This window comes from Botryllus schlosseri, chromosome 11 (assembly GCF_051294905.1).
Source record: "Botryllus schlosseri isolate E-star chromosome 11, Bs_hap1, whole genome shotgun sequence".
NCBI classification, from domain to species: Eukaryota; Metazoa; Chordata; class Ascidiacea; order Stolidobranchia; family Styelidae; genus Botryllus; species Botryllus schlosseri.
In genome coordinates, this window is record NC_137246.1 from 22,796,440 (window position 1) to 22,822,948 (window position 26,509).

At 43.3% G+C, this 26,509-nt stretch overlaps 2 protein-coding genes across 3 annotated transcripts in view; both read left to right on the forward strand.

Annotated features, from left to right (window-relative positions):
* The window catches only part of LOC145450323 (uncharacterized), a 142,798-nt gene extending 117,756 nt beyond the window's left edge, over positions 1–25,042 (forward strand). The window contains exon 4 of the mRNA XM_080328839.1: positions 25,031–25,042. The gene's annotated coding sequence lies outside the window, so the exon portion shown is untranslated. The remainder of the gene's footprint in view (positions 1–25,030) is intronic.
* Positions 1–26,018, forward strand: part of LOC145450317 (TALPID3 protein-like) — a 124,305-nt gene extending 98,287 nt beyond the window's left edge. For both annotated transcript variants that reach the window (XM_080328830.1, XM_080328831.1), the window contains 19 exons: positions 11,544–11,616; positions 11,705–11,773; positions 12,704–12,927; positions 13,519–13,591; positions 13,662–13,809; positions 14,316–14,516; positions 14,883–15,209; positions 15,398–15,558; positions 16,171–16,331; positions 17,293–17,405; positions 17,632–18,220; positions 21,336–21,547; positions 21,713–21,798; positions 22,851–23,074; positions 23,808–24,027; positions 25,116–25,147; positions 25,207–25,294; positions 25,358–25,418; positions 25,731–26,018. In XM_080328830.1, the coding sequence (XP_080184956.1) occupies positions 11,544–11,616; positions 11,705–11,773; positions 12,704–12,927; positions 13,519–13,591; positions 13,662–13,809; positions 14,316–14,516; positions 14,883–15,209; positions 15,398–15,558; positions 16,171–16,331; positions 17,293–17,405; positions 17,632–18,220; positions 21,336–21,547; positions 21,713–21,798; positions 22,851–23,074; positions 23,808–24,027; positions 25,116–25,147; positions 25,207–25,294; positions 25,358–25,418; positions 25,731–25,846 (3,178 nt within the window). In that variant the 3' untranslated portion in view covers positions 25,847–26,018. The remainder of the gene's footprint in view (positions 1–11,543; positions 11,617–11,704; positions 11,774–12,703; positions 12,928–13,518; positions 13,592–13,661; positions 13,810–14,315; positions 14,517–14,882; positions 15,210–15,397; positions 15,559–16,170; positions 16,332–17,292; positions 17,406–17,631; positions 18,221–21,335; positions 21,548–21,712; positions 21,799–22,850; positions 23,075–23,807; positions 24,028–25,115; positions 25,148–25,206; positions 25,295–25,357; positions 25,419–25,730) is intronic.
* The last annotated feature ends 491 nt before the right edge of the window (positions 26,019–26,509 follow it).

Consider the following 26,509-nt stretch of genomic DNA (forward strand, 5'->3'; position numbering starts at 1 on the left):
ATATTCATATTGAAATGAACCCGAATATTTTCGACTGACACTGGTCAGGGGTAATCATCAGCTACTAGTAGAGAATTGGAAAGGACATTGTATATCAATAACAACCGTATCGCCAAATTTCTCGAAATATAGCCGGTAGTGAACTCGTTACACTGCAAAGTAATTGAGGGGTAATAATATAGTCATATTGCAAAATGTATTCCACCCTATGCTTTTCGACTAACTCCCATCAGGAGCGATTGTCAGTATATGTGGTTAACCTTAACCAAATTCGAAATAAATAACCTGCGCGTTGTTATATGCCGTTGACGACTCCATTTATTCGTAATGATTACGTCACAAGGACAAAATTCTGTCTGTATTTTGAATGTGGTTGACCGGACATCCATTCGCTCCTGATGAGATTCAGTCGAAAAGCTTGGAGTGGTATAATTTGCCGATACGAATATACTTTTTTGTTGCAATATTGTAGTTTTGTACTTGTCTATTTAGAAGTAGTATTATATCAAAATCGTACAAGTATAGCGTACCGATTACGTATGGTGACTACTGACTATGATCAATGCGAACCGCGCGCACCGTAAACCAGCCTCAAAAGTCGTGTATCAATCTTCACGAGATGATTTAATCCGAATTGGTCATCGCGCGGACAGATGTCATAACGTTTCGTTGCTTGCAAATCGGCCCATGTCGTCGCGCGTGTCATGAGACGATTCCGCGCGCGCACCGATTACTAATATCTCACTCTTGCGTTCGTGAACTTATCCGACTCCTTGTCGTGAATTCTTGTTATGTTGCTTGGCGGAAAATGTACTAATTGCTCATCGCCGTGTACCTTGTTGACTCTCGTCGGCGATTATGATTCATTATATTCGACTTGTCTTCGTCTTATTGCGCGCCGGATTGCGCAGATTTCGCGATCCAATCCGGCGGCTATCGGGCCGCTGGTAAATGATTGTTATCAATGTAATTATTCAGTAAACTTTTTCTTGTGTACCGCGAATGCTTTTGACGGGGGTCTGCAACCGGGTGTAGACTGGTCAGTGGTCATACAGAAAACGCTAAATGCGGTTTCTGCAGTAAAAAATGGATTGGTCTTGCCTGCATTGCAGCAATTCATTTGATCATTTCATCATGATGTTTGCATTTGCGCCATGCACCTTCATTGGCTAGACCAGCACCATCAAGCTGGGGTCCGGGTACAGCAGTTTAAGTGAGTTCGCAATGAGATTTTTTTATGATTGTGATTCGATAATTAAGCTTTATCGGTTGTAATGATTTCTTTATTATGAGTCAAACCGAACATTGACGGCTCAATTGCAGCAATACCTGTGCACCCACCCCATAAAACGATTCTACGGGGCTGGTCAGTGGTCACACTTGATAGTTTTCGCATTTTTTTCACTGGCGTGGTGTTGGCGTTTTTCCTGTAGGAGTGTTTTTTGATTTTCATACGGCCGCGTAGTGTCAAAATAATTGCCAAAGATTTTAGGCAAGTTTGGCAATCAGTCTGCCTTGTAGTTAGTTAGCCAGTTGCATTGACTCAATTATTGTAATTTCTACGCCAAATATACCATGGCGCCTTCCATTCATCGTGGCTACCCGATTCGGAATAGCAATAGTGGTTGAAAAACGCACAAAATTCGCGCATATCTGGCATATACATCTCGCATGGTGTTGCAAAGTAAATGTTGAATTCATTTTAGCGTTATGTATGTCATGTATTATCGACTTGTATTCAACCCTGCATAATATTCAATACATGTATTCACAAACTATCCAATTCTCTACCAGTTGCTGACGATTACCCCTGACGAGTGTCAGCCGAAAATATTCGGGTTTATTTCAATATGAATATACTATTCAATTGTATATTGAAGTTCTGTACCTCCAATAAGCTCTTAACTATCTCGAGCGCACGATTGCTTTTACACCGATGAATATTTTAACCCGCTAAAAACCGTCGATTATTCAGTTGCAATCGATGTTGCAATTTGAACGTCTTCGATTTGCCCCGTCTGCGATAAAAAACTTTCCGTAAAATCCCAGCCTCCGAGACGCTTACCCGAAACGAAATCATCGCTTGTCATTCCAAAATGGATTCCAGTCGCTCGCGTCATGATTATAAAAACGCGCACGCCTATTACGACACAATTCGTGCAATGTTGCGTTGCCTGCGACCACGCAATGCTCGTTACGATATAATGACTGCTCATGTCGAATGCAGTAGTTGAACCGATTGAAAAGAAAGTATTTATACGCGCGGGACACGACATATACAGTACACGCAACGAAACATGTTTTTAGTATCTCCCCGTGACTAAATCATGATGTTTTAGTTGGTCAGTGTATCGCGTCTCGTATTTTCTTCAGGGAACGCCAGGGACATTTCCAATTGCTAGTCGCTGTTTTTACGCTTTCGGTTGTAATACTTTACATATACATTTGCGTTGCATTTTTACACTCAGTTGTGACGCAGCGTGAGTCCAACTGTTCTGCAATTTTAGTGACTGCAGCAGCGGTAAACATACCAATTTCGATGTTGCGCTGGCATTCGTCATGTGTTGTGGTTTATTTTGTAACGCGTCCTTATTGCTCACGAATTGAGATAGTTTCGAATTGTGTTTATCGCTAGAGCCATTTCAAAGATGCTGACCAACGCTTATCGCAGAGCTCTATGGTTAAACTTTGAATGATGCGGTGACTTGGTGTGTCTAAAATGTGCCTTGTCGCGTCATTATAACAGTCAATGCCCTATCGGGTATGACTGCAGAATTGAAATTCTCATTCCGCGGACGTTATGTGAGTGACTGCTGTTTTAACTTTCGATATATGTCACCGTGCGGCAATAACAAACTTGTTGGTGCGGTAATGAAACCTCCTTCGTATAAGCCGTCTTCCTGCCCAAACGATTTGAAATATAAGATGGGCTTGACGAAAATGGGACCAAAATACGTTAAATTGATTCATAAATTAATTGTACAAGTTAACATGGTACGTCCAACTCAATCTGGGTGTTAGGTTTCCAAAATTCCCATATAATGATGTCAAGTCCACACTACTTGATATAAAACACATAAGGGAAAGAGTTGTCATCCATAATTTTTAGGAAGACCTGAAATCGCCACTCAGGTCTTCCTAAAAATGCAGGTTATCTGTTTCGTCGCTGTGCGCTCTCTTTGGAGTGGTCTTGTATTTCCCTTCCGACAACCCCGCACTGCGATCCGACTGGCAGAGATAAAGCACTGGTTTGGATGGATTCGAACATGAAATTTCAATTAATTTCGAAGTTTTATGGCACGTCTAAACGAATTTCAGTGTTTTTTCGGATATGGAATTGGCATAAGATACGGTACGAAGACGAAGCGTATGGTGTCCGGTCAATACCGAGAAAACCATTACCGAGAATGGACACCACCGAGAATGAACATTGCCGAGAATGTAATGGATGCAATGCAGGAATGTCACGCATACGTACAGGCATTGTGCATGTACATCACGGCGGTGCCAATTCTGTGTCGATTTTCAGATATAAATTTATCGAAAACGTTTTTCTCAGTAGGTTAGATTCTTGGCATTGGTCGTTCTCGGTAATGTCCATTCTCGGTGGTGCCCATTCTCGGTAATGACCATTCTCGGTAATGTCCATTGTCCATTATCGGTAATGGCACTCTCGGTAATGGTTTTCTCGGTATTGGTATGGAACCATTCGTTTAAAATTTTCTCCCCACCAGTATTATCTCTGTAAAATTGAGCTGTGCGAATAGTATATCGTAGAAATGATTATGATGGTTGGTGATTAAGACCCAATCACCAAAAACGGCGGTAACTTGATTACTTTTCTACTGCAACCTTTTTGGTGATTGGTTCTTAATCGCCAACCATCATAATCATCTATATTCTACGATACTGTGCGCACAGCTCAATTTTACAGAGAATTACTGGTGGGGAGAAACTTTTAAGCGAATGCACTCAGTTCACCAGCGCAATGACATTGTCGCCTAAACTATTTTGTGTCACATCCCATCCGACGCACGCATCCACTATCAAATCGATTCGGGCCGCGGCCCACGCCCATCACAATGGATTACTCATCGTAGTAGTAGCGCGAGAAGGATATCCATCCCATACAAAGCATACATTACAAATTACAATCATCCCACATTATCATTGCCTCAGTCATCGCACTTTTCCGTTGACATTCGACACCCTTCCGCCGCGCACTGTGGGAAGCCTTCCTGTTCTGCGATATGGTCCGGATTACGCCCTCGGCCTATCACAACTGCACCAGCGCCATCATAATTGCCTTGTTTATGGCGTGGCCCGTGTTTTTATTACTTCGTAAGGGAAACGGTACACGTTGATGGCTCTAAATAGGTGGTGCGGTTATCGGTTTATTTATTCCGGGTGGAAATTTTTCAATAATTATTCCGCGTGGAAATTTGTTACTAACTCGAATTACGTGTTATATTTAACCGTGATGGTCAAAGCAGTCAGTGTTACGTATGTGAAAGTAGAAGTAGCAATTGCAAGTAGAAGTAGCAATTTTTAAGACATAACAAATCTACTTTTATTGGAAGTAGAAAATGAAAGTCATGAGAAATACGCAAATGAGCAGTTACAAAAAGTACATTTGGTCGAGGGATTGCATAATTTTAGCAGTGTATGGTGGAGGGGGGGGCTGTTTTCCAAAGTGCGATATCATCTCCACGAATCGCGAATGATGCAAAATCATCAATGCAAAGAGATAGAATATTAGGAAGAATAGATTCAATCCAATGACCGTGATACACGCACGATGCGATGTAAGCTTATCCCAAACCCATGTTCTACTTTTCAAAGTGAAAATTGTATAAAGTTAGAGGTGCTTTCGCTAAAACTTCACAAGTATATAGAAATGGAAGCTGCCTCAAAAGAACCACGCGAGTAAGTGGTGCAAGTATGCAAAAGTTAATTGAGTACTTCGACTAAGTCCTCATTACTAGGGTTAACATATTTTGAGATACGAAAAAAGAGGACACTTTTACTAGTGAAAAAAGAAAAAACTATCGGACGAGGAAACCTGTAATTTAAAATTTTTTACGGGAAATATTAGTGGGTTGAATGAAAAAGAGGTCATTTTTCCAATTCGAATCTCGAAAGACCCGTTTTCGCGTAAATTTCTTGTCGTTGACCTATTTTTAGTCGACCTTGCCGTCTATGCCGTCGAAGTACAGATTTCGCGTCATTTATGCCACTTCTGAGTTGTCCGCGTACGATCTCCCGGCTCTCACAGCTATAAAGGAGGATGAATTGTCAAAAAGGACATTACATTTGGGTGTCCTCGGCGTACATTTTCGATTTCTTGAAAAAGGAAGTCAAATTCCCCTAAAGGAGGACGTATGGTAATCCTATGTCCGTCGAGATGAATCATTGCTGGTCAAGACGGTGTTTGACGTACGTCTGACCAGAAAAGATGAAATTATTTGTTCCCCGAAGATATTACATCGGGGAAAATATTGTTACGTTTCCCCTAACTCAGTGGTTCTCAAACTGGGGGCGCACGCTCCTTCGTGAAAGCATCTGAAGGGGGGCGCGAAGCTGCAGTTAACTGAAAAGTTTCTTTGCGTTCCGCGCGGTTTACCTTCAATTCATAGTTAATGCTCTGCGTGTATGCTGTATATATAGTCATAATTTCATATTTGAGAATTCTCTCGTCAACAGTCATAACCTTCCATGCAATCGAACTATCCGTTGGGATTGCTAGCATTCTGGTTGCATTTTGTGACATGACGATATGGGAGGCGCGAAATATTTCACTATCAAAAAGTGGGGCTTGTCTAAAAAAGTTTAAGAACCGCTGCCATAACTGGTTGTATGAAGAAAAAAAACACTCGACCGTCTGTAGCCTCCATGTTTTTTGAATGATGATTATGAATATGACGAAGGCTAATTGAAACTCAAATTTCTGAGTACAGGATATTTTGAAATTCTAACCCGTGTTCATTCCGTATCAACATGAAAAATGGGATCTTTCCTAATCATGAATTCGCAGAAGTAGCGAATTGTAATCTACTCTCTCTTCGACTAATGCGCGGAAGTGTGATTTTGAAGTATATTATATTCCATCGTGGTTCACAAATGAGAATGGCGCTTCTGCGGGCTTGCCACCATCGCGCGGTAATGCTTTCGCGTTTTGCCACGCGGTCGCAACACTCCAGGGAAAATAGTAATTACTTCCTTACGTTAGCGATCGTGAAATGAATGAGGATTAGCTCACCGCGTGATTCATCCGTCCTTATGATCGAACGCGTGCATGCCGCAATAGCATTATGTCAGCGCTTGATGTCGAAGATTTGCTAACCTAATATAGTACCAGTGGAGGTCCGCAACGGAGTAGCCTATACTCCTACTTTTTCAAATTATTCATGTAGATTTTGCCTAATTGGAAAAGTTACGCAAGTGGTTTTGCGTTAAACTACTTCCACTTCTATACTTGGAAAGTGTTTCAAGGAAACTACTAACATTTTACACTATGTATTTTGAAAAGCGAAGAAATGGTAGTTATTGCATAAGTTTTTTGTACTTTTAGATGTGAAATCATCATTAAAAAAAAGCAAGCGAAATAGCCATTGCAGTCATTCGTGAAATTTTACTAGTAATCTTGTCATGTTGACTGAAAAAAAAGATAAGAGGTCATCTTTCCGACTGGACTCCCGAATTACCCACTTTTTAACAATACCGATGTGGATTTGACTAAAATAAGGTCATTGTCCCGGTCCCAACTCCCGAATGACCGCACCAACGTCCGCGTTTCGGATTTCGCGTCATTTATGCCGTCTTTAGTTCAGCCTGTCCCTTACCCTGGCTTTCAAAGGTATATAAAGGAGGGGTTTCCAAAAAGGAAGACATTTTCGTTCACGGGGGACATTTTCGATATCTGCAAGAAGAAGGACGCATGATAATTGGTAGCCCTATACTACATGTAGCGTTGTTAGGTCATTTTTCGCTCATTGAGAAAATATACAATTTCGTCAGTATAGCCACCACCGATTAACTGTTGAAAAGTATGGGAGGCCTCGATCAAATATACTTTTAGAAACTACCCTTGCTTGACCACTTCAGACCTTTCATTTTATATACTTTCCTTTGGCGTGTTTTAACATGTCTCGAGAATCGCAAATTATACTTGGAATTGAGTAGAAATTTGACATTTTTCGGACTACTCACATAGGTTTTGCCTGCGTGCACTACTTCCTCAAGTTGATATGATTTCTACTTCTGAGTATATCCCTTATTGGAAGCAAGTGTGCATTTACGCGACATGCAGCTTCCGCCTGTGTGCTTAAAAGTATTTGTCAACGACTTAGCCTTAGCCCGTTATTGCGTATCGATGTGCTAAACGCGATATATATATATATCGGCTTTCAATTGAATAAAAGGGCAAAAGAAAACAGGAAACAAATGAACATCAAGATAATGAGTTTTGGGCCCTTAATAAGCGCCTCCATCGTGGGCGGTCGTGGGCGTCTTCGAGCGATAGCCCGCGTTGCGCTAGCTCGGTATCTATTGTTGAGCGCCATGTGGTTCTATTCCAGCCACCTCTGCGCCATGGCTCGGTCGGAATGTGGTTGATGATGGCGGCGGCTGGTTGATCGTCTTGATGCCGCACTAGATGACCGATTAAGCGTAAGCGTCGTTCAGCAGCCAGCAAACGGCATGGGACTGTTTTTGTGAGTTTGCGTAGAGCATTGGTGGATATGTGCTCCGGGTGGTGGATGCCGAGTGCGTAGCGGAGGAGTGCATCGTAGTTGGCGTTGAGTGTCTTAGCCAGCTTTTCTGTCAGCGTGAGTGCTTCTATTCCGTAGAGAAGAACCTGCTCGACAGTGGCACGGAAGATGCGGGTCTTGAGCTGTGTTGAGGCACTTGATTGGAAGAGGCTATGTAGCCGTCTTGCCGCGCCCCAGGCCTTTGCTCGCCTCGCCTTGAGCGCTTTGAACGCGATGGACATTTATGCACTTCGTCAAATACGACTAATGAATCAGCGATGTACATTGCATACGGTGACGATCGTCGTAGCATACTTGGTGCTGCATCATTGCAACGCTTTCGCTCATCTCTATTTTAAAATCTTCAACGCGGCCGCCGGATTGCAAACGCATGGACGCCTGTAATAGCCTATGGGTTTGCTTGTTTGTGGTATTCATGGTGTTTGTAGACTACTATGGTCATTTGCACCAGGTCAATTTTCTTCATTCTTGTTCCGTAGCTGCCGACTTGCAGCACGGCCCACTTCTAGGCTTTTATAATACACCGGTTACACGGATCAAACCGCCTAGTAATCAGCGGATAGTCCTAGTTTTCTAGGAACAGTCCGCCTTGACGTGGCGTAACATATTCCCGCAGGAGTCAGCGGTTTCTGTCGCATGACTCGGCCTAGCGTGCCGTGACGTACGCGCGCTGTTGCGCATTTTAAGCCTTGGCGACGTAATTCCGTGACATGACCGGGGTCGGTCAGTAAGGTCGAGTGACTTGATTGATATTTCATTTCCGCGGTTTTGCAGACGTTGCAAAACGTTGGTAAATGATGGCGGAAACTGCTCGCCGAGTGCGAGTGCTTCTCGGTAGAACACGGTCGTTCCTGCAACTACAATCTACTCGAGACCGTGGAAAATGCATTCCCGACGCGTCATAATGCATTGTCACGATGTCTCTTCGATTGTTGCAACTGCTGTATCCGGTTAGGTATCCGGTACTATACGCGTCTCTTTTTGCACCCTTGAGCAAAGGCCGTTGTGCGTGACAGCCTTACTCACTGCGGCTTGTAACCAGGGCCGGGAAAAATGGATTACCGGAGTGCAGAGTTTACACTATAACATTTTCAGCCTTTCCAAATTACAGTACAATTAGAATTATAGCTGCACATTTTATTTTCCAATTAGATTAGAATTAGAATCAGTGAATTTGCAAAAATTGAAGGACAAAAGCTCATATCAAATCAGTTAATTCTCATAAGCATGTGAATGGCAAATACATAATATATACACCAAACTTGGCTCGTTTCGCGCAATACTGTTTTTCTGTAGCGTTTTCGGGCAAATCAGAAACCAGATTAAAATTAATATTAAAGCAACTTGAGTTATTTAGGTCCCCAAGTCTGTGTGATTCGATACCGGTATAAGCACTGGAATCATTGTGGCGAGCCATACTTCACAAGTGAAAGCAATAGTGTACTATTGTAGTCAATTAGATTTTTACTCCAAAAGAGACACAGGCAACCTAATTAGACTCAATAAATACCAGCAACAGTCTAATTTTCTGCCCTTATTGATGCGTGGATTGAGAGATTTCTGACCGCATCTTTGATATTCGGCATTGTTTTGATTCGTGACGTGTGTCACTTCTATTCTGGCAGGTAGCAGTAAGCACCGCCAATGCCTGGCACGACTCGTATCCTGCGTTTTCACGTTTCAAATCAAATCGTTTGTCGATCGTGTTTGCGTTCGATATTTACGCCGGTTAGGAAGCTAATTGATACGATATTGTTGCGTCACTGTGTATATCGCGGTTGGTGTTATTGCGTCTTTTTCTGTGCGTCGAGCGCGTTATTGATAAGTGCGTGCTGATTGCAGGCTGCTTTCTAGCTGTTGCGAAGACACAATGTTAACACACAACACTTTACAACGCTCCTGCAGATTTCTGAATCACCCTTGCAGCAATGTAATTTCGTGACTTTGAAATCTCAAGTCGAGTTTGTCTTCATGTGCGAGTTTTAGGTGGAAAATACAGGGCTTTGGAAGGCATTCTCTCGTGTGAATATTAAAGGTAACGACCAAATTCGTGATTCGGACATCAGTCATGTGAATCTTACCTGGCAGGTTTCAATTATTTTACATATTTGCGTGCTGACGCTGTACACAAGCTCGTATACGAATTTGATACGGAAATGGCAAGTTTTGGGACCGATTCTATCGTAACGGCCAAATCCACGGCCCGGACGTCGGTAATTGTAATCTGAGCCGACAGGTTTCAGTAATTATTTTACACACTTGTGCGCTGACGCTGTATACACGCTCTCTTACGTTTTTTTGCTTTAAAATGCGTGAAGCATGCACGCATTGGTGATAAGTTGATTACTTGCAAATCGCGATATGCCAATCGACGCTGCGCGTGGTAGCTATTTTAAACGCGAAACTTTCGCTGATGTCGCGTGCGTTGTAGCAATAAAGCGAACGGATCACTTGTCATTAGTACTTGTGTTAGAGGTGGTTCAGGTGTGTTTTGCTAAGCTCGATATCACCTGTTAGGATTGTTTCGTGGTACACTCCGGTTTAGGCCTTTAACTGATTAGGTTGCAATTCTCTTTCTCTATCTCATTGACAGCAAGCGCGAATTTCCCTTGACTTCTAGATAGCGGGAAAAAGAATACCAGTATCAGTATGACCGTGTTTTATGGACAATTATGTGTCCCGGCGTGGCTGGACAACTAGAAAATTTTCAGTGTTACAAATTAGATTAAAATTAGAATTACAGTTTTTAGATTAGAATTAAAATTAGAGCAAATAAACATTTCACAAATTAGATTAGAATTAGATTACCGCGAATTCGCTCTAATTAATCTAATTTATTCAACTAGAATTACTTGCAAGTCTGGTATCGAGCAACGGATTGCCGATAATGGGAATTACTGTGACCGGGGCTTACGATATCGCAGGCTCCGCTGTGACCATGTGGCCAACTTATTTCGCCAAAAAATTAGAACTTAGCTCTGCTAAAAATGAAAAATCCGGGGTAAATGGCGTCTTGCAGCAAAGTAGATTTTTGACTTGTAAATCACACTCACACGGAGAGGAGAATCCCGATATTTACGTTCCGCGTCCCCTGCGACTGTGTAAACACGCAGCTAACCCGAGGGTACGACCGCGCGCGTCATCGGCTTAGCTCTTTATCTGCGTCAAGTCCCATTTGAAAGCTCTCAAATCCGATTTCGCGATTCGCTATTCACGACACGACTTGAAATTAGTCACGCCGATGGCTCCGTAACCGCGAGACACGCGGCCGATCGCGTGTGACGTAACAATAGCGTCTATAGATGAATTTTTAATTCGGGTTGCGCGATTCAATATCATTATCAATGATAGCTAGTCTATGACATAATGCACATATCACTGCGAGTGTCTTATTGTTTATTTTTATGCAACCGCAGATCTTACATTACGTATATCGTGGTTATTGCTAGTCGTCATACGCTGATATAACATATTCCTGTGCACGATAGACAATGGAACTTTTATGTCATAAATGCCACGTTATCGCAATCATTTTGTGCGATTGAGTTCGCAGAAACGCGCGTGTAGAACCGCCAAGAATATACTATACTATGTTATTCAATAGTATATTCAAACTCATATTGAAATGATATCAAATATATTCACAACTAAGGCACAATGGCAAAATATGTGTTCGCTCTTAGGCCAGTCCAATCACGTGTAACAGAAACAGACTTTATAATATAGCTTATGACGCGGAATCCCCTTGTACTGATCACATGGTTTTAATTGCAGGCTCGGCATGACCGTGACTTCAACTCCCCATGCGGACGATGACGATCGCGCCGCTGTGCGCAGAGCGAAAAAGGTCGGATTCGAATCGTGTCGTAATAGCAGACTCGCTAATCTGTGTTTTGGAAACGTATGTAGCGCCAACTAACTAACGATTTTTGTAGAGCGCGAGAGAAGAGGCGGAGAGACTGGAAATTATGAAGAGATTCCCCGGGTCGATTCATGATTATATGGTAAGCGTACTTGTGTAGTTGAAGAGCTTCTTTGAGGTACAGTACTTCAATATACAATTGATTAGTATATTCATATTGAAACGGACCCGAATATTTTCGCCTGACACTCGTCAGCGGTCATCGTCAGCAACGGGTAGAGAATTGGAACATGGTAATTCACCGTCACCGGCATGCAATTTCGAATAATCGGGGCGAAGAGAGAGCTTAAGCTCAATGCACTATTATTTTTCGAAATTTCATGCCGGTGACGTCATATTTTGTGATACGATTGTTGATATACGAATACAATGCAACGCAAAATGACTCTTGACAACTAGACTAGGAAGAATCGTCGAAAACACATTCATACCGTGATACAACGACTCTATCGCTCAGCTGTCATGAAAACATTACGCGTAAAGCGATGCAAACGAAGGTATTCCTTTTGCACAGCACCCAAAGCATATTTTGCATAATCTTTGCACCAACTCAAACAGTTTTGATTTTGGATTACTTCTAATTCTACAGATTTCAGCTTTAGGCAAAATTGGGCCTAGAATAATTTCTTCCTCTACGTTCTCGGGAATCGCTAGTTCTATTTGTATATATTTGTATTTCTACTTATTCACGACGACTTTTGTACCAATGACTGTTTTGAATTGGTCCACCCGTTCAAAATCTGATCAAAATCTGCTTCTGGGGCGTTTCGCAGAAAAGAATTACCTCTTACGAGAATCCAAAGAGGTTTTGATGCTAATGTATCGTTGCGAATCGACTAATATCTCGTGAACACTCAGACTGTTGATATCGCCGTTTCGAATTGATTTATGACGGGATAATTTAAAACCCATATAGTAACACCTCAAGTTACAATCCAGATATGAATCTCGCCTAATGCCTAGTTGACACAGATGCCTCAAAGTCTGTCGATGTCATATAACCCTTTCCCAGCTGCCGGAGGCGGTATCCGGGTGCGACCGCGGCGTATCCGGTAAGATCCTGCAGCACGCCCCGGACACGCCCCTCGACTCTATATGGAGCGACTTGAAGGAATTGCAGACGCGCAGGAAGATTTTAGACGCGAATCTGGCCATAGTGGAAAGGGGCCGCGGCGGGGAGGATATAGCGGCCGCCGTGGAGTATGACTTGTTGTTGAGTCATCCAGAGATTGATCCGTGAGTCCGATTTGAAATACGTTGACTTTCGAGAAAATTTATAATTTTTTAATATCGAATATATAAAGCGAAGCTTTTCGAGGCGTACGCACGCAATAATGCCTACGACAAGTTAAACTTGGTTACTGTCCACTACGCATGAGCCGACCGACGCCTATGACGTCAGAACGTCCGAATTCGTCGAAATTCGCGGCGAAAAGGCGTTTCGCTTCCTGTAATTCGACCCCGTCTAGAATGAATCGACGCAGGCTTTGTTATTGCAATAAGCACCGCGATAATTGCCGACGTCGAGAATGTTCTGCAGATTTTTATGTTTGTCAAACGCTCGTTAGCCGCATGTGAGTCACAAAGCAAGCCTGCGTGTCGCTTTCACCTTGCGTAATATTACCAATATTCAAAGCTTCCATTCGGCTAACGTCTAGGTATCGTGCATACGCGTATTTCAATCTACTCGCCGAGCTCAGCAAAGGCAGTCTTGTGCCGCGAAATCACGGATTTCAAATTATGCAACACTGTCTATCCGTACGCGCGTTCGCGTGCCACACCAGTACGGTCACGTGTCGATCATTATCCCGCGTTTTTTTCATCCAGAGCCAAGGCAGAGGAGCTGCGCGTGAAGAAAATGGTGGACGATCAGATAAAGAGCCTGCAACAGCGTCCTGCGGTAATAAAATCTCACCTCTCACCGCGCGACACCGCATGACATTGCAGCTCGCTTGTTATTTGTTCCGCAGGCCGATACCATCTGCGGTCCGCCCGGTGTAGCCGGCGTTCGCAAGGCTGAAAGGTCAAAGGTCGGCGGGAAGAAAAGCCGCTTGCCAGCTGCGATGACTCAGCGAGCGGAGAAAGGCGGCAAAAAGCCGGCAGCGCAGGCCAAACTGAGTATGACCGAGATTTAGTGATGGCTGTGTTTGTAAGGACATAATTTCGCACACGGGTGGAGACTAGAGCAGCTAGAAAATTTTCAGAATTCCAAATTAGATTGTATTTTGAATAATAGCTACACAATCTTTTCCATATCATATTGGAATTAGAACCACTGATTTCGCTAAAACTTGAATGCTGAAACCAATTTCTAATTAGCAAGAAAAACAACAAAAAATCACGTTGTATTCGTAGCAAATCACAGTTTATTGTCATGAGCATGAAGAAGGCAAATGTCTGCACGCCAAACTTGACTTGTTTCTCACTATACAGTTCTCCTGTAGCATTTTCAGGAAAAGCAGAAATGAGATTGTAATTAAAATTTGACCATAGAAACGATCATCAATCAGTCATCATCATCAATCGGACAATCATTGAGCACTCAAGTTTGAGTTAAAAACAAATTCGCCGCTTCGCCTAATGTCGCTGAATCCGTGTCCATGTTTAATCCCTCGATTTTGCAGCGCAAAAGACCAGGCCACGCGACCCGCGCTCCGACTCGGAAGACATCTTTTGCCCTGACACCGAGGACTTCGTGACCCGGGTCTACGGGAAGGCCGAATATCAGCCGCGCCGGACCACGGTCCACAACCCCTACTTTCACGTGAAGTCTCCTGTGAAGAAACCTACCTTCCGAAAGAAGAAGGCAGTCGAAATAGTGAAAGGTGCTGGAAATTGGATAGTCATTGTTAACCAGAACGGGTTAAAATGATAGATTTAGCCAGGATGAGAATTTGAGAAGGGCTGATGAAACTTTTTTCAACTAGCCAGTGAAATTGAGTATAAAAAAGTTATTTTTGAACAGTCCTACTCAACACACACTATACGTGAGAGCATTTTGAGAAGGCAAATACTTGGAAAAATCTACCTGAACATTTCGTTAGTCCCTCGTACTCTACAATTACTATGCTCCTATCTTGGACATTGTACCTTTTGTTACTTCACGACCGACTCAAGCAGCGTATCTTTTTACTGATTTTTTGATATTATTATTTTATTTTTTCAACAATTTTGTTTTCATCTCTTCACAGCAAGCATGGTGAAATCGGCCAGGACCCAGACATCCCCTACTGTCCAGTCGCCCCAACCCCAGTACTATTTCACCCCCACTTCGTCCCCAGTCCGTCCGCCCATTTCGACCAGCCCCACCCCGGGGCAGTTGATACCCATGGCCGTTCCGTTGGGACCGCCCGTCATATCAAACGCTCCCGACCCCACCCCGGTTGTTATCCATCAAACTGACCCGGCTTACACTACTTTCGTGGTGGACACACCCAAGCAAAGGAAGATAAGGATCTACAACCCTGCTGATGCGTCGCACACAAGAAAACCGAACACAGCAGTCATATCAGTTCGAGGTAGGCTTATGCAATTAATGCATTATTATACAACAACACAATTTTTTAAAGGCATTTATTTAAAATGCAACCCTACCTGTAGTATTTAAAATTACGTTTTCGATAAATATAAATACATTAAATCAAGGCGCGACATCATTTGATATTTATCACGCAAATATAGAATAGGCGAGGTGCCTTCTGTTCAGGCGAGGACGGTCCTGACCTGAGCGTTCACAAGATGGATAACATCGACATCGACACCCCTGAAGTAAGCGAAATGACAGAGGTCAAAGAAATCTACTCTCCCGTCAGAGACACGGTGCCCGGGTCGAGACCAGTACTGAAACACGACAAGGACGAATCGGAAGTAAGTTTTCAACCTGCGATACGCACATATTGGGAATTTGAGAAATATTGTAATGGACCGATACCGCAAAATGTCTTCTTGTTCGGCGTGGTAATTGATTTGACACCGATTGGGCTCAATATAGAGAGGCTTGGAACTGAATAAACCTATCACTGACTACGACTGTTTATTGCCTTATTTTTGTGACTTTCATATGATCGGTTGACATTGAACCTGCAACGCTTGACCATGGGGTTGAAGTTTAAGTTTGGGTGGATTATTGTTAGAGTTAAAGCCAGGGTTACAGTTAGGGTTAGGCAAGGGTTAATTTTTGGGTTACGGGAAAAGGGTAATTTTGGATATGTGTTGGGATTAGAGACAGTTTTGGGGATACAAGTGTAAGTTTTGGGGTTAGGGTTGGGATTACGTTTAGTTTAGGTCACATGGTGTAGTGTCGCATTTTCGAATGTCTGGCAACCCTTTTATCTATATCATCGCGACCGCATAACAGTATCGGCATCTGTGTTACTAAAATATCGGTATCGGACAGAAGTTTTAATATCCCTCGCTGTATGGTGTGACGGGCTATTGAGTCGCGAGAAATCATTCACTTCAACCTGGCCGTTTCTTCAGGGTAGCGACGCGAGCCTCCATATCGAGCTACGGGGTGCGGCTAACAGCGGGGTCCCTCTGGACTACCACGGCCCCAGTTTCCCGCCCGCGCGCCCGCAGGGACGCGAGCTGAACGCTGACGACATCGCGGACGAAATCGACAAACATGAGCTGGAGCAAGAGTGAGTTTAGGGCCGGATTATATCGTCACGCCCAGAATTCTGTTATCAGCAGTAGAACTGTAGAACTATACACAAGTCGTGTGTATGTCGCCGATTTTCATCATAGCGCCGTCTTCAGGTGGCGCACGACAGCAGAACCTACCCCCTTGGTATATATCTCCGTAGGAACTAGGAAACGGTGTATTTGACTAATTTCCACTCACGGGAATATGGGTGAAAGCATACTTTGGTACTTTTGCAACCTACGCTATAGTGTAAATATTTAAATACACCTATGTATCATATTTATCATACCGTGTATTTAGAGAGTAAAACTCTCAGCGAAAAGAATGTATTCACACTACAAAAGATGCTGATCGATCAAAGGCCATTAATTCTGCCATCGGCAAACATCTGTTGGATAATCCGATTTGTGCGAATAATTATCGAGACGACCGATTTCGAATCGTAGGTCGAGGCCGTTCACAATTCCATTTGTGTGCCTTGGAATCAACTTTTATCAAAATACACCAACCAAAACTCTGTCAACAAAAGGAGTTCGTGTATCACCTAAAAATAATACACTGAACGCTCTCTCATTCGAAATTTCATGCTGGTGACGTCATATTTTGTGATACGATTGTTGATATACAATGTTCTTTCCAATTCTCTTCTAGTTGCTGACGATTACCCCTGACGAGTGTCAGCCGAAAATATTCGGGTTCATTTCAATATGAATATACTATTTAACTACAAAAGGTGGTACTCGAAAACAGCCTACCACACCCCACGGGTGTGTATGATCAGAATCCACCCTAGCATATTGCGAAGATATTGTGATGTTAAATGGAGAATTAAGAATAGCAGTGCTTTCCCTTCGACAATTTAGTGTAGTTGAGTTCTGTTAGTGAAATATTCTCTGTAGATTTCTCTCTCTCTCTCCCCCACCGAATGTTGCTTAGAATTCGGGACATATTTTCAGGACGGTTCGATGGGTGGAACAGGAGATACTGGCCAGAATTCTATCGGAGCTGCACCCGCCCGGCTCGCACGACATCAGAGACTCGGGGCCGGTCCAAAGCCCGAGCGACCCAGGTTAGGCTATTTCTTGGTTGACTTACGTGACGTCCGTGGTCACAGTATATTTGGACGGATAATGTTAGCGATAGAAAAATAGCCCCTGGGTTGTTAATATTTTTGGTTGGCCTATCGTTTTCATGTTCTACAATTTATATTTTCGCCATCGTGACTTCACTGCCCGCGTATTCCACGGCTGGATTTACAATGAACATACTCGCTCAGGTCACTGTTATTGATGCAGGTGCTTTGAATCCGGAGAGCTTGCAGCTTTACGTGGACGCTGGCCTGCCAGTAGACGACGCAACGATAAACAGACTCGTGGAAGAGGAATTGACTCGAATCTTGAGAGAGATGATAAAACGACCCGCACAAGACCAAAACCCGCCCAGACCCAAAACGCCGGTACCCAAGACCCGACCCCCGAAAACTCCCTCTCACCAAGTACCCACCCCGTTACCCACTCCAGATCCCAGCCCTTGCGCTAGCGTATCAGAACAACCCCACTTGCACACCCCATCTTTAACCCCCGATTCTTCAATGGCCGAGTCGCTACCCGTAAAAGACCCATCTCCAGCCCCAAGTCCGGAAGCCCGAGCTCCATCCCCGGAAGTGGATTCCCCTCCCAAAACCCCAGAAGAAGTGACCCTCGTAGAAACCCCGTGTGCCACCCCGCCTAGTACCCCGAAACCGGAACCGGCGGAGCCCCGCACCCCGGTTTTGTCTGTTAAGTCCGTATCGCCTCCTGTTACCCCAAAAAGGGTTCTGCCGGACCCTTGGGGCGATGCGCAGTTTCCATTGCCTGAAGAGATGTGTGCTCCCAAGCCTCCAAGGTACGATTTTTTACAAGTGTCCGTTAATATTATGAAATTCCTCACTTTATATATACTATATTTATACCTTTTATACAGCCGCGTAGTCAGGGGGTTAGGGTTCGAACCCCTCCTTTTCAAACTCGAAACCCCGTCCTTTTGAAATGGCCATTTTATTTTGAATATGCAATTTACAATTCAGTAATTCGCATCATCGGTGTTGGCGAGGACAATTAAGGAGAAGCGTGTTGCCAATTAGCGAGAATCGTCTGTGAACATTGAACAATGGCGAGCGTTCTCCCGCTGAGGTTGTTTTTCATTGAATTAGAAAGTGAGCGTTCGCGCAATTGTCGCCGGCTTGATTTTTCGCGTCCGCGACAGACCTGGTGCGCAAGATATCATGGCCTGATTTATCACATCTACAACAGACCTAGTTCCGCTGGCCTGAACAATAGCATCTGCAACAGGCCTGATGCTTTTTATATCATTGATGGCCTGAACATTGAACAATCGCATCTCCAATAGGCCTGGTTCGCAAGATATCATGGGCTGATTTATCGAATCTGCAACAGGCCTGGTTCCGCTGGCCTGAACAATCGCATCTGCACCCCTCACATGTTTTGGCTCCTATCGCTCCATTGTTTTAAAACAATGCGTTATTCGTGTATGCTGATAAGCGATTGTTATGTCATAGTGGTTCAAGAGTGACATCGCGAAACTGAATGACATCGAATCTCGCAAACATTGAAACAGACTTCAACGTGCCGATTTGATTTCCACTAATACTAAAACATAACGACCAGACGATGCGTGTCAAGTTCGTCAACAAGAGAAGCTTGCATGATTGCCATTTACGCATGCACTATGTACTTAACCCTAATGAATTGATGCTGCATTGGTAAATTTGGTTAATTTGAAAAATTCGAAACCCATTTTTTTTCGGCGGGCTACGCGCCTGCATTTATAGATATAGATATATTATACTCGCATTCTTGTTTTTGATAATTCATTTTATCTTATCAATAAAACCGACTTCAATCGAGTTGCAAAGTCGCAGAAGTGGTCTGTAACGGAACGGAACTTTATTAGACTACTCAAGTTGTTTTTGCCTGCTTTCACTTGCGCTCATTTTACGATTTTGATTTTGAAATGTAGGAAGGAGTTTTCGGATAAGTTTACATCACTTTTTGCGGTCGATATTGTCATAAGAACTGCATGAAATCGTCCCTTATTATATTTCTACCTACACAGTTTTTAGTTTTTATTGGCAAAACAAGGCCTATAATACTTGCCTTTTCACTTGCTTGTACTTTGGCACCAATGATGACAATTTGACCACCTCTGCCAAGTAGATACTCTTGTGTCCCGCTGGAAATAGCACGGATTCTCCTCAGTTTACACAGCATTATCGGGCTGGGCGCGTAAATCTTATACCGATCGAATTGCGCCAGAAATTTGCATGTAACCCATGGAATGCAGGTGTCGCCTTACCCGCGCCAACTTCAAATTTCAACCGCAGCACGTCACGGCATCGATATCGGGAGGATGCGTGTCAATTTTATATCGTGCCGTGTCACGTTACGTTTAGTCTCGCACACAATAAAGAATCTGCCGCTCGGAACCGCAGCTGACTGGAGATGTGACTCTTTTTTTGCCAACACGAAATCACACCTTGACGTACTTAAGCCGATTCTTATTCACTTGAGTGTTAGACGATAAAACGCCTCTCTGGCTTTAGGGAAGGCTGATATGGGGTGTTCGTCACAAGTAGTAAAAGCAGTCAGCGTTGATACTTAAAACAGAAGGTTTGTCAATTTTCACTCAATGACAAGTAAAAGGAGCAATTTCCAAGACATACGAAAACTACTTCCAACTGAATTATAAAATGAAAGGTCTGAAAATTTCTCAAGTAAGTTGCATTAAAAAGCAGATTTGGTCGATGAATCGCACAATTTCAGTAGTAAATTAGAGAGGGGGGGGTACTTTCCAAATTTCAAGATGCATATTCGCGACAACACAGAATGACTGATGCGCTGTAACGCTCTAAATCTTTCCACAATTATTTAAGTAGAATTAGCGGTTTCCGAGACACGTCAAAACTGCTTCCGGCGCAGTGGTTCCCAACTGGTGGGGAATTCAATGGTTTCTGGTGGGGAATAGGCGCATTTGGTAAACATTATATACAGAACCGTCTATATTTTAACGGAGACACCTGTGCGATTATCGTTACCATAGTTAACTGCTGTGGAATGTACGTACCGAAAATATTATTGCGTGTCGTTTACAAAAACTCATTTCAACTCCGGATAACCAATGATGGCGTCACAAACGCGTCCAGTACGACCGGTATGACGTGCAATAATGCTTTCGCTAAATCTTGAGGGTTATCGATATCGGTTCACAATGCGTTTTATGTCGCAGTTACAGGCGATTGTCTTGCGTACTGGTGTGGTTGTGTGTCTTGTGTACTCAAACAAGCAAATAGATGCTCCGTAATGACAAAAACTACGGGTAGTGGGGAATGAATACTCGTTATAAATCTTAAGTGGGGAATGAAGACAAAAAGGTTGGGAACCATTGTTCCAGCGAAAGCAGAATATGTATTGCGTTACTGCGCGGCTCTGCAATGGGCCGTATCTGCGCGCGATAAATATTCAACGCAGGTCTGTTTAAAACAGTTCGCGGTTAGTGAAATGTCAATGCAAACCCGCGGTGCAAATAACTTCGAGATAACAACGGGGCGAAGACACAACATGCTGTTTACGATTGACCGCGTTTGACGTAACAAGACGTGTAAAATATACTCGGCGTTCTTTTATTAGCCGAAATTAGCGAATTTGCATACATTGCAATTTGCTTACAAATCCACATGCGTCGAGTGATCGTAGAGCTCATGTGTATATACCTTTCATGCGACCACAAAATATATATTGCCAGTTATACATCGCATTAAAGAATCTTTTTGGACCATACCTATTTCATTGCGCTTTGTGACAATGCTGTGTGTCGATCAGGACTTCACAGAGATTTCATTCCATTAGCGTGCGTAGCTTTCTGCCATATGTTTCGTATGCGGTAAATGTTGAGAACTACTGGCCTAAGCGGTTGCTTTCAACCTTTTGTCTCCGTTCCACAGCGCCGGCTCTTTTGCGCCTCCTCCCGAGGCTGTCGATCTGGTGGTGCGTACGCTGACGCCCCCTCCGGCTACGCCTACAGACCGTTCGCTGTCGGAAGGCGACACCACGACTACCATGTCCAGCGATCGCGGCGAGAGCAGCATTTCAGAGGGCCAGCTTCTCATCAGCCACGGGGAGGTGCGGGCGAAAATGAAGCGCGGACAACTGCCAGGTGGGTTACAGTTGTTGCCGTGTGACTTCCGTAAATAACATCACTAGTGTAGGGTGTGTGGTGTATTCTCATTCCAAAAGGTGACATCTCTGATTCACACCCTATTTTTACGTTCATCCCTTTTCATGCCCAAACCCGTTTCTCTATTCGACTTTCGATATCCAGGCATAATCGAAGACATATTCGGAGAAGAGGACGTTAAGAAGAGCCTGGGATTTCACAGCACGCTAAAAGACGCGAAAGAGATGGAGGTGTGTATGCGTGAAACGTTGACACCTTCGTGTGTCATCAATCCGAGGTGGCCATTAACGAAATATATCACGAAGTAACCTTATCTGAGAACTGGGGAAAAGGATTAGTACTTCGGTACTCACATGTAGCACCTAGGGTTGGGGTTGGTTTTCGGGTTGGAAGTCTCATGCTCAAGTGTCGAATGCTCAAGTGTCGTTTCTTCGTTGTGCACGACGTGCATTCATGCTCGAAAGTCAGGCAACCCGAAATCATCACATTTCAAATTGATATCGAGCGGCAACTAGCGGCACTGTATCTAGGTTTCACTCTCTTTTCCGCGTCTCCAGCAGACTTGGACAAATAGATAATTAGTAAATACTATTTTATTCAAATCAAAATTTTTCGACGGCAGTAACTCCACTTCCACTGGTTGGAAGTAACCAAATTTGGCGAGAATCGTTTCAATAGACAGCCTGACACTTTCATGGGGTGAACAGAAAATGTTCAAATTTTATATTATTTATTTTTCTATAAGAAATAGAAACTTTCTTCTCCTGTAGCAACGCGGCTACTGGTTGGAATTGAACCGAATTTGGTGTGTAGGCTTAAATTAGGTAACCCTACAATTTTATCAAGCAGCCAGTACGATTTGAGAAAAAAAAAGTCATTTTTGAAGAGCCCTAATGTACAGACATTTACCATTTACATGCAGTACTTATGACAATGAACTATGATTTGATAACAACTGGGCTTGATTTTGTTGCATTTTTCTTCCTAATATTGAATTGAATTCACTATTTTTAATTCTAAACTAAGTTGAAAAAAAGTGTGTAGCGATAATTCTAATTAGGCTTTTCGAAGTACAGAACTTCAACATTGCAGCAAACAATACGTTCATATTGCCAAATTTATTCCACTCTACGTTTTCCGACTGACTCTCATCAGGAGCGAATGTCAGTAAATGCAAATTTGGCAACATGAACGTATTGTTTGTTGCAATAATTCTAGTTATGATCTAATTAAAAAAGAACAATGTAACCGTAATTCTAATTCCAATTCGAATCCAACTTAGGATTACGAAGAACACAGCGACGGCGAAGTGCGCCTGTCCGCGCGGCCTGCCATGATATCGAGAGTGATCGGGCTCCGGCATCCAGGCGACGACCCGGTCGGGATCTACGCGCGCCCCCGACACCCCTTGCCGGAGGAAACGGACGAGGACCTGAGCGTGGGCGAGGTCAAACCGGAAACGATGGTGAACCGGAAGTCCAAGTTTCGAAAATGGCGCGAAGACAGGTAGATATGCATTTGATGACTTGACTATTGACTTGACTTGTACTCGAGTCGTTGTGCACGACTCGACCCAAGTCATATGACTCTAGACTAGGATGGCCAAGACAGAAATTTCATTGTAACTCCGAAGAATAGTAAAGTTACTACACTATTGGTATCTTGTCCATCAGTCCCTATACTTGGAAAATAGGGCCAGAAACTGTTAAGACTGAGGAAAATTACTATGTTATGAATGCGAGCCATTCTATATCACTCGAGCAGAGTTGAAAAAAGTGGGGTTGAACCGGATTGAGCTTAAAATTGAACAGTGAGCAGTGAACAGTGAATGACTTGGACTCGGACTTGACTCGGCGGTGAATTGTAAATGACTCGACTTGACCCGAGTCAAAACTATAAAAGTAAGATTGACTTGTGACTCGGAACCTTGTGACTTGGTTACAACCCTGATTCGTTACTAACCACCGCCGCAAGAGTAGAATTGCACTGTAAGGTACTCAAGTATGCTTGAAAGAAACGACGTGAATTTGTTCTCGAGTACAAGTTCAAGTAGCTATTTTCAAGACACGTTAAAACTACTTCAAATTGAATTTTATAATTCGCCCAGAGTTGGTCAAAGTTGCAATTGATTGCAGTTTTTGAGGCCGCTCGAACATAGCTGTTTCTACCTGTGCTGTAGTAGAAATGTACGTCGTTACCTCTGCTGCTACTACAACAACACATCCGATTCATCCGCCAGGTCGCCCAAATACTCTCAGCGTTCCAAACAACGCGAAACGCTGCCTCCCGCGCTTTCTGCGTCACGTGACTCTCCGCCGCTGTCTGTGGACGACTTGCGCGCGAAAGCCAGGACAGAGTACGATTACTCGCAGAGCGCGGATTCCGCGAGGACCAGCGCGTCTTCGGTGACGGACGACAGTTTCGACGCTAACGTGATCGTGGTGGGGCCGAGAAGCGAGGTGAGGTGGATGTTTGAGTTGGTCGGGTCTGCGGCATTAGTGGCGGTCTTGGAAAGCGTGGGATTGCTCTATGGTTGGTGGTTCTCAGCGACCTGTTCGCAAAATATATTACAGTTTATGTGTCACTTGAATAATTGAATGTCTAATATGAGAATATAAGTCGATAAGACTGCAATTGAAAGCCAATGTCTGAACACACGATGTCATCATCGAGTTCCACCAAATAACATAAAATAAGTAATTCAAGCTTCTCAATACCTTACGAGTGGTTAAAACTGAATCATTTTGATGCAAATAAGAAAATATGCATACAGAAGTTTTGGCATTGAAAATGCAACTCGCCAGCAGTTCTCAATCGCCAGTGTGCATCAACATTCCTGCTGGTCTGCTAATTATATTACGATTTCACGTGTCAATTCCAGAAGGCAAGAAGTCAGACGCTTTTCCGTTAAAGAGATATGATACCTCGAATTATAAACTGATGTATAATTTATTCTGCATCTTGTCGTAATGTAGAGTTCATGGCCTGATTTGGACTTAACAGTAGCCCGTAACTCGTTCGATATCTGAAAGCTATGAAGACCATGTAAACAAAATTCATGAAATTTCAACAGTACAATTTAGCGATATACTAGTTACTAGTAGTAGACGTTAACAAAGGTTAAAACAGCACAGTTGCAGTTCCTTTAAAAGATATCTTAAACCGAAATCAAATTAGTTGATTTTAGGACTTCGCCTTTGCAGAGCCTTTAATACAATCATGTGTGACACGTGCAACTTCAAAAATACGGCTGTAAATTTTTCGTCCAATTGATATTTCCGATATTTGCTTTCGAGTTTCGTACATTTGTCGTAATTGCATTTCGGGTCAATTTAGATTCTCGACGTTGCGCCTGTCCGCAAAATTTGTTCTGAAAATTTACCTGCCCCAAGCTACAAAAATGGTTGATAACCTCTGGAACAGTTGGAACAATAATACTTGAAGTGTTCATTTGAATTTCGCGATTTTGGCACGATATCTGTACGGGGCGCCGCTGCACGCAGTGTATCACACCTGACCGGTATCACTCTCATTTTGCTCTTTACAGCCTTCAGTCCCGAAACGCGAAGAACCTATGAGGTAAATAACAAATTTAATTAAAAATTTACCAAGTTAGTAGCAGCCAATTCACGTTACAGAAGCGAAATGCCGAAAGCCAAAGACACGCTGACTTCCACCGATTTCCAGAAAACACTGGCCAGCACAGACCACAGCGGCGTGATCAAGGTAAGCAGACCCGCTGCCAGCGCGCGCTAGATGACGTAACATCCGGTCCTACTCTTATTTCAGGATTCTCTGGAGGAATCTACGAACCGCCGGGACATTTTCGATCAGGGCGCCAGGCAGGATGGTGAGGCGATTTTTCGTGGTTAGGGCTTGTTAATATTGTCATTACTACGTTACCGTACTGATCATCGCCGAGTATATGAAAATTGAACATAAGTGGTCTGTATCGAAGTACTTAATACATTTTTTAAGTACTCAAGTAGGTTTTGCCAACTTGCACTGCATTCTCAAAAGGATAAGATTTTAGTCTACTGATTTCACGTCAAAGTGACCGATATTCGTTATTTCTAATGGCCGATACCGATAGTACCTATAAAGTCTGATGTAATCCGATAATCTGTCGGATTCTAGTCATTACGTCAATTCCTATTTTCAGCACGTCCCTCAAACACCCCAGCGATGAAAGTGTCACTGACACTACCCACCGCGGACCAGGCGCCGTCTGTCAGCAGTGTGTCGGACGTGTCTGAGATGTCCGGCCCGGGGATGTAAGGCTGAAGCTGATTGCGAAGATTCAGATTCGAAGATGAGGAAAATGGCTTCAAGCTCAAGCCTGAGAACGGTTATTGCGACCGAGCAGAATGTTTAGAAGATAGATAGTTGTAGTTCATAGAAATTATTTTCTCAATTTATGAATAAAATTGATCGTCGTTGCTTTTGTAAACTTGTACTTGCGTTCTGACAGTTCCGACATTCTAGCCAGTAGAGGGGAGGCTGTTTCACTTACGAAAATGAAGATTTTGAAACGGTCAAGCTATCTCAGCTGTTCTTTCTATAGATCCGTTCCGAGACGGGGTGTTATTTCTCTGACTGCCTACTACCACGTTGTGACGACGCGATAATCGCCGATTTTTTTTTTACCTCAAATGGCCGATACCGATATCTCTTTCAAAGTGTGATGACAACTCGATATTTTCGGTGAACGTCGATCAGGCTCTAGTTTCAAGGCATCAATGTTGCGAAAAAAAGTACTGAAGCTATAATTCTAGTTGATAGTATAACTCTTTATGGTGCTTGAAACAAATGCCTCTCACTTCTCAATTGAAATCATTACAAATATTGCATGATTCGGATTCGAGTCCTCGAACCATTAGCCCCAGCCGCGACACATTGTGGTTGTAGCTGCCCCTTCCGTAACACCTTTTGATGGTTTTC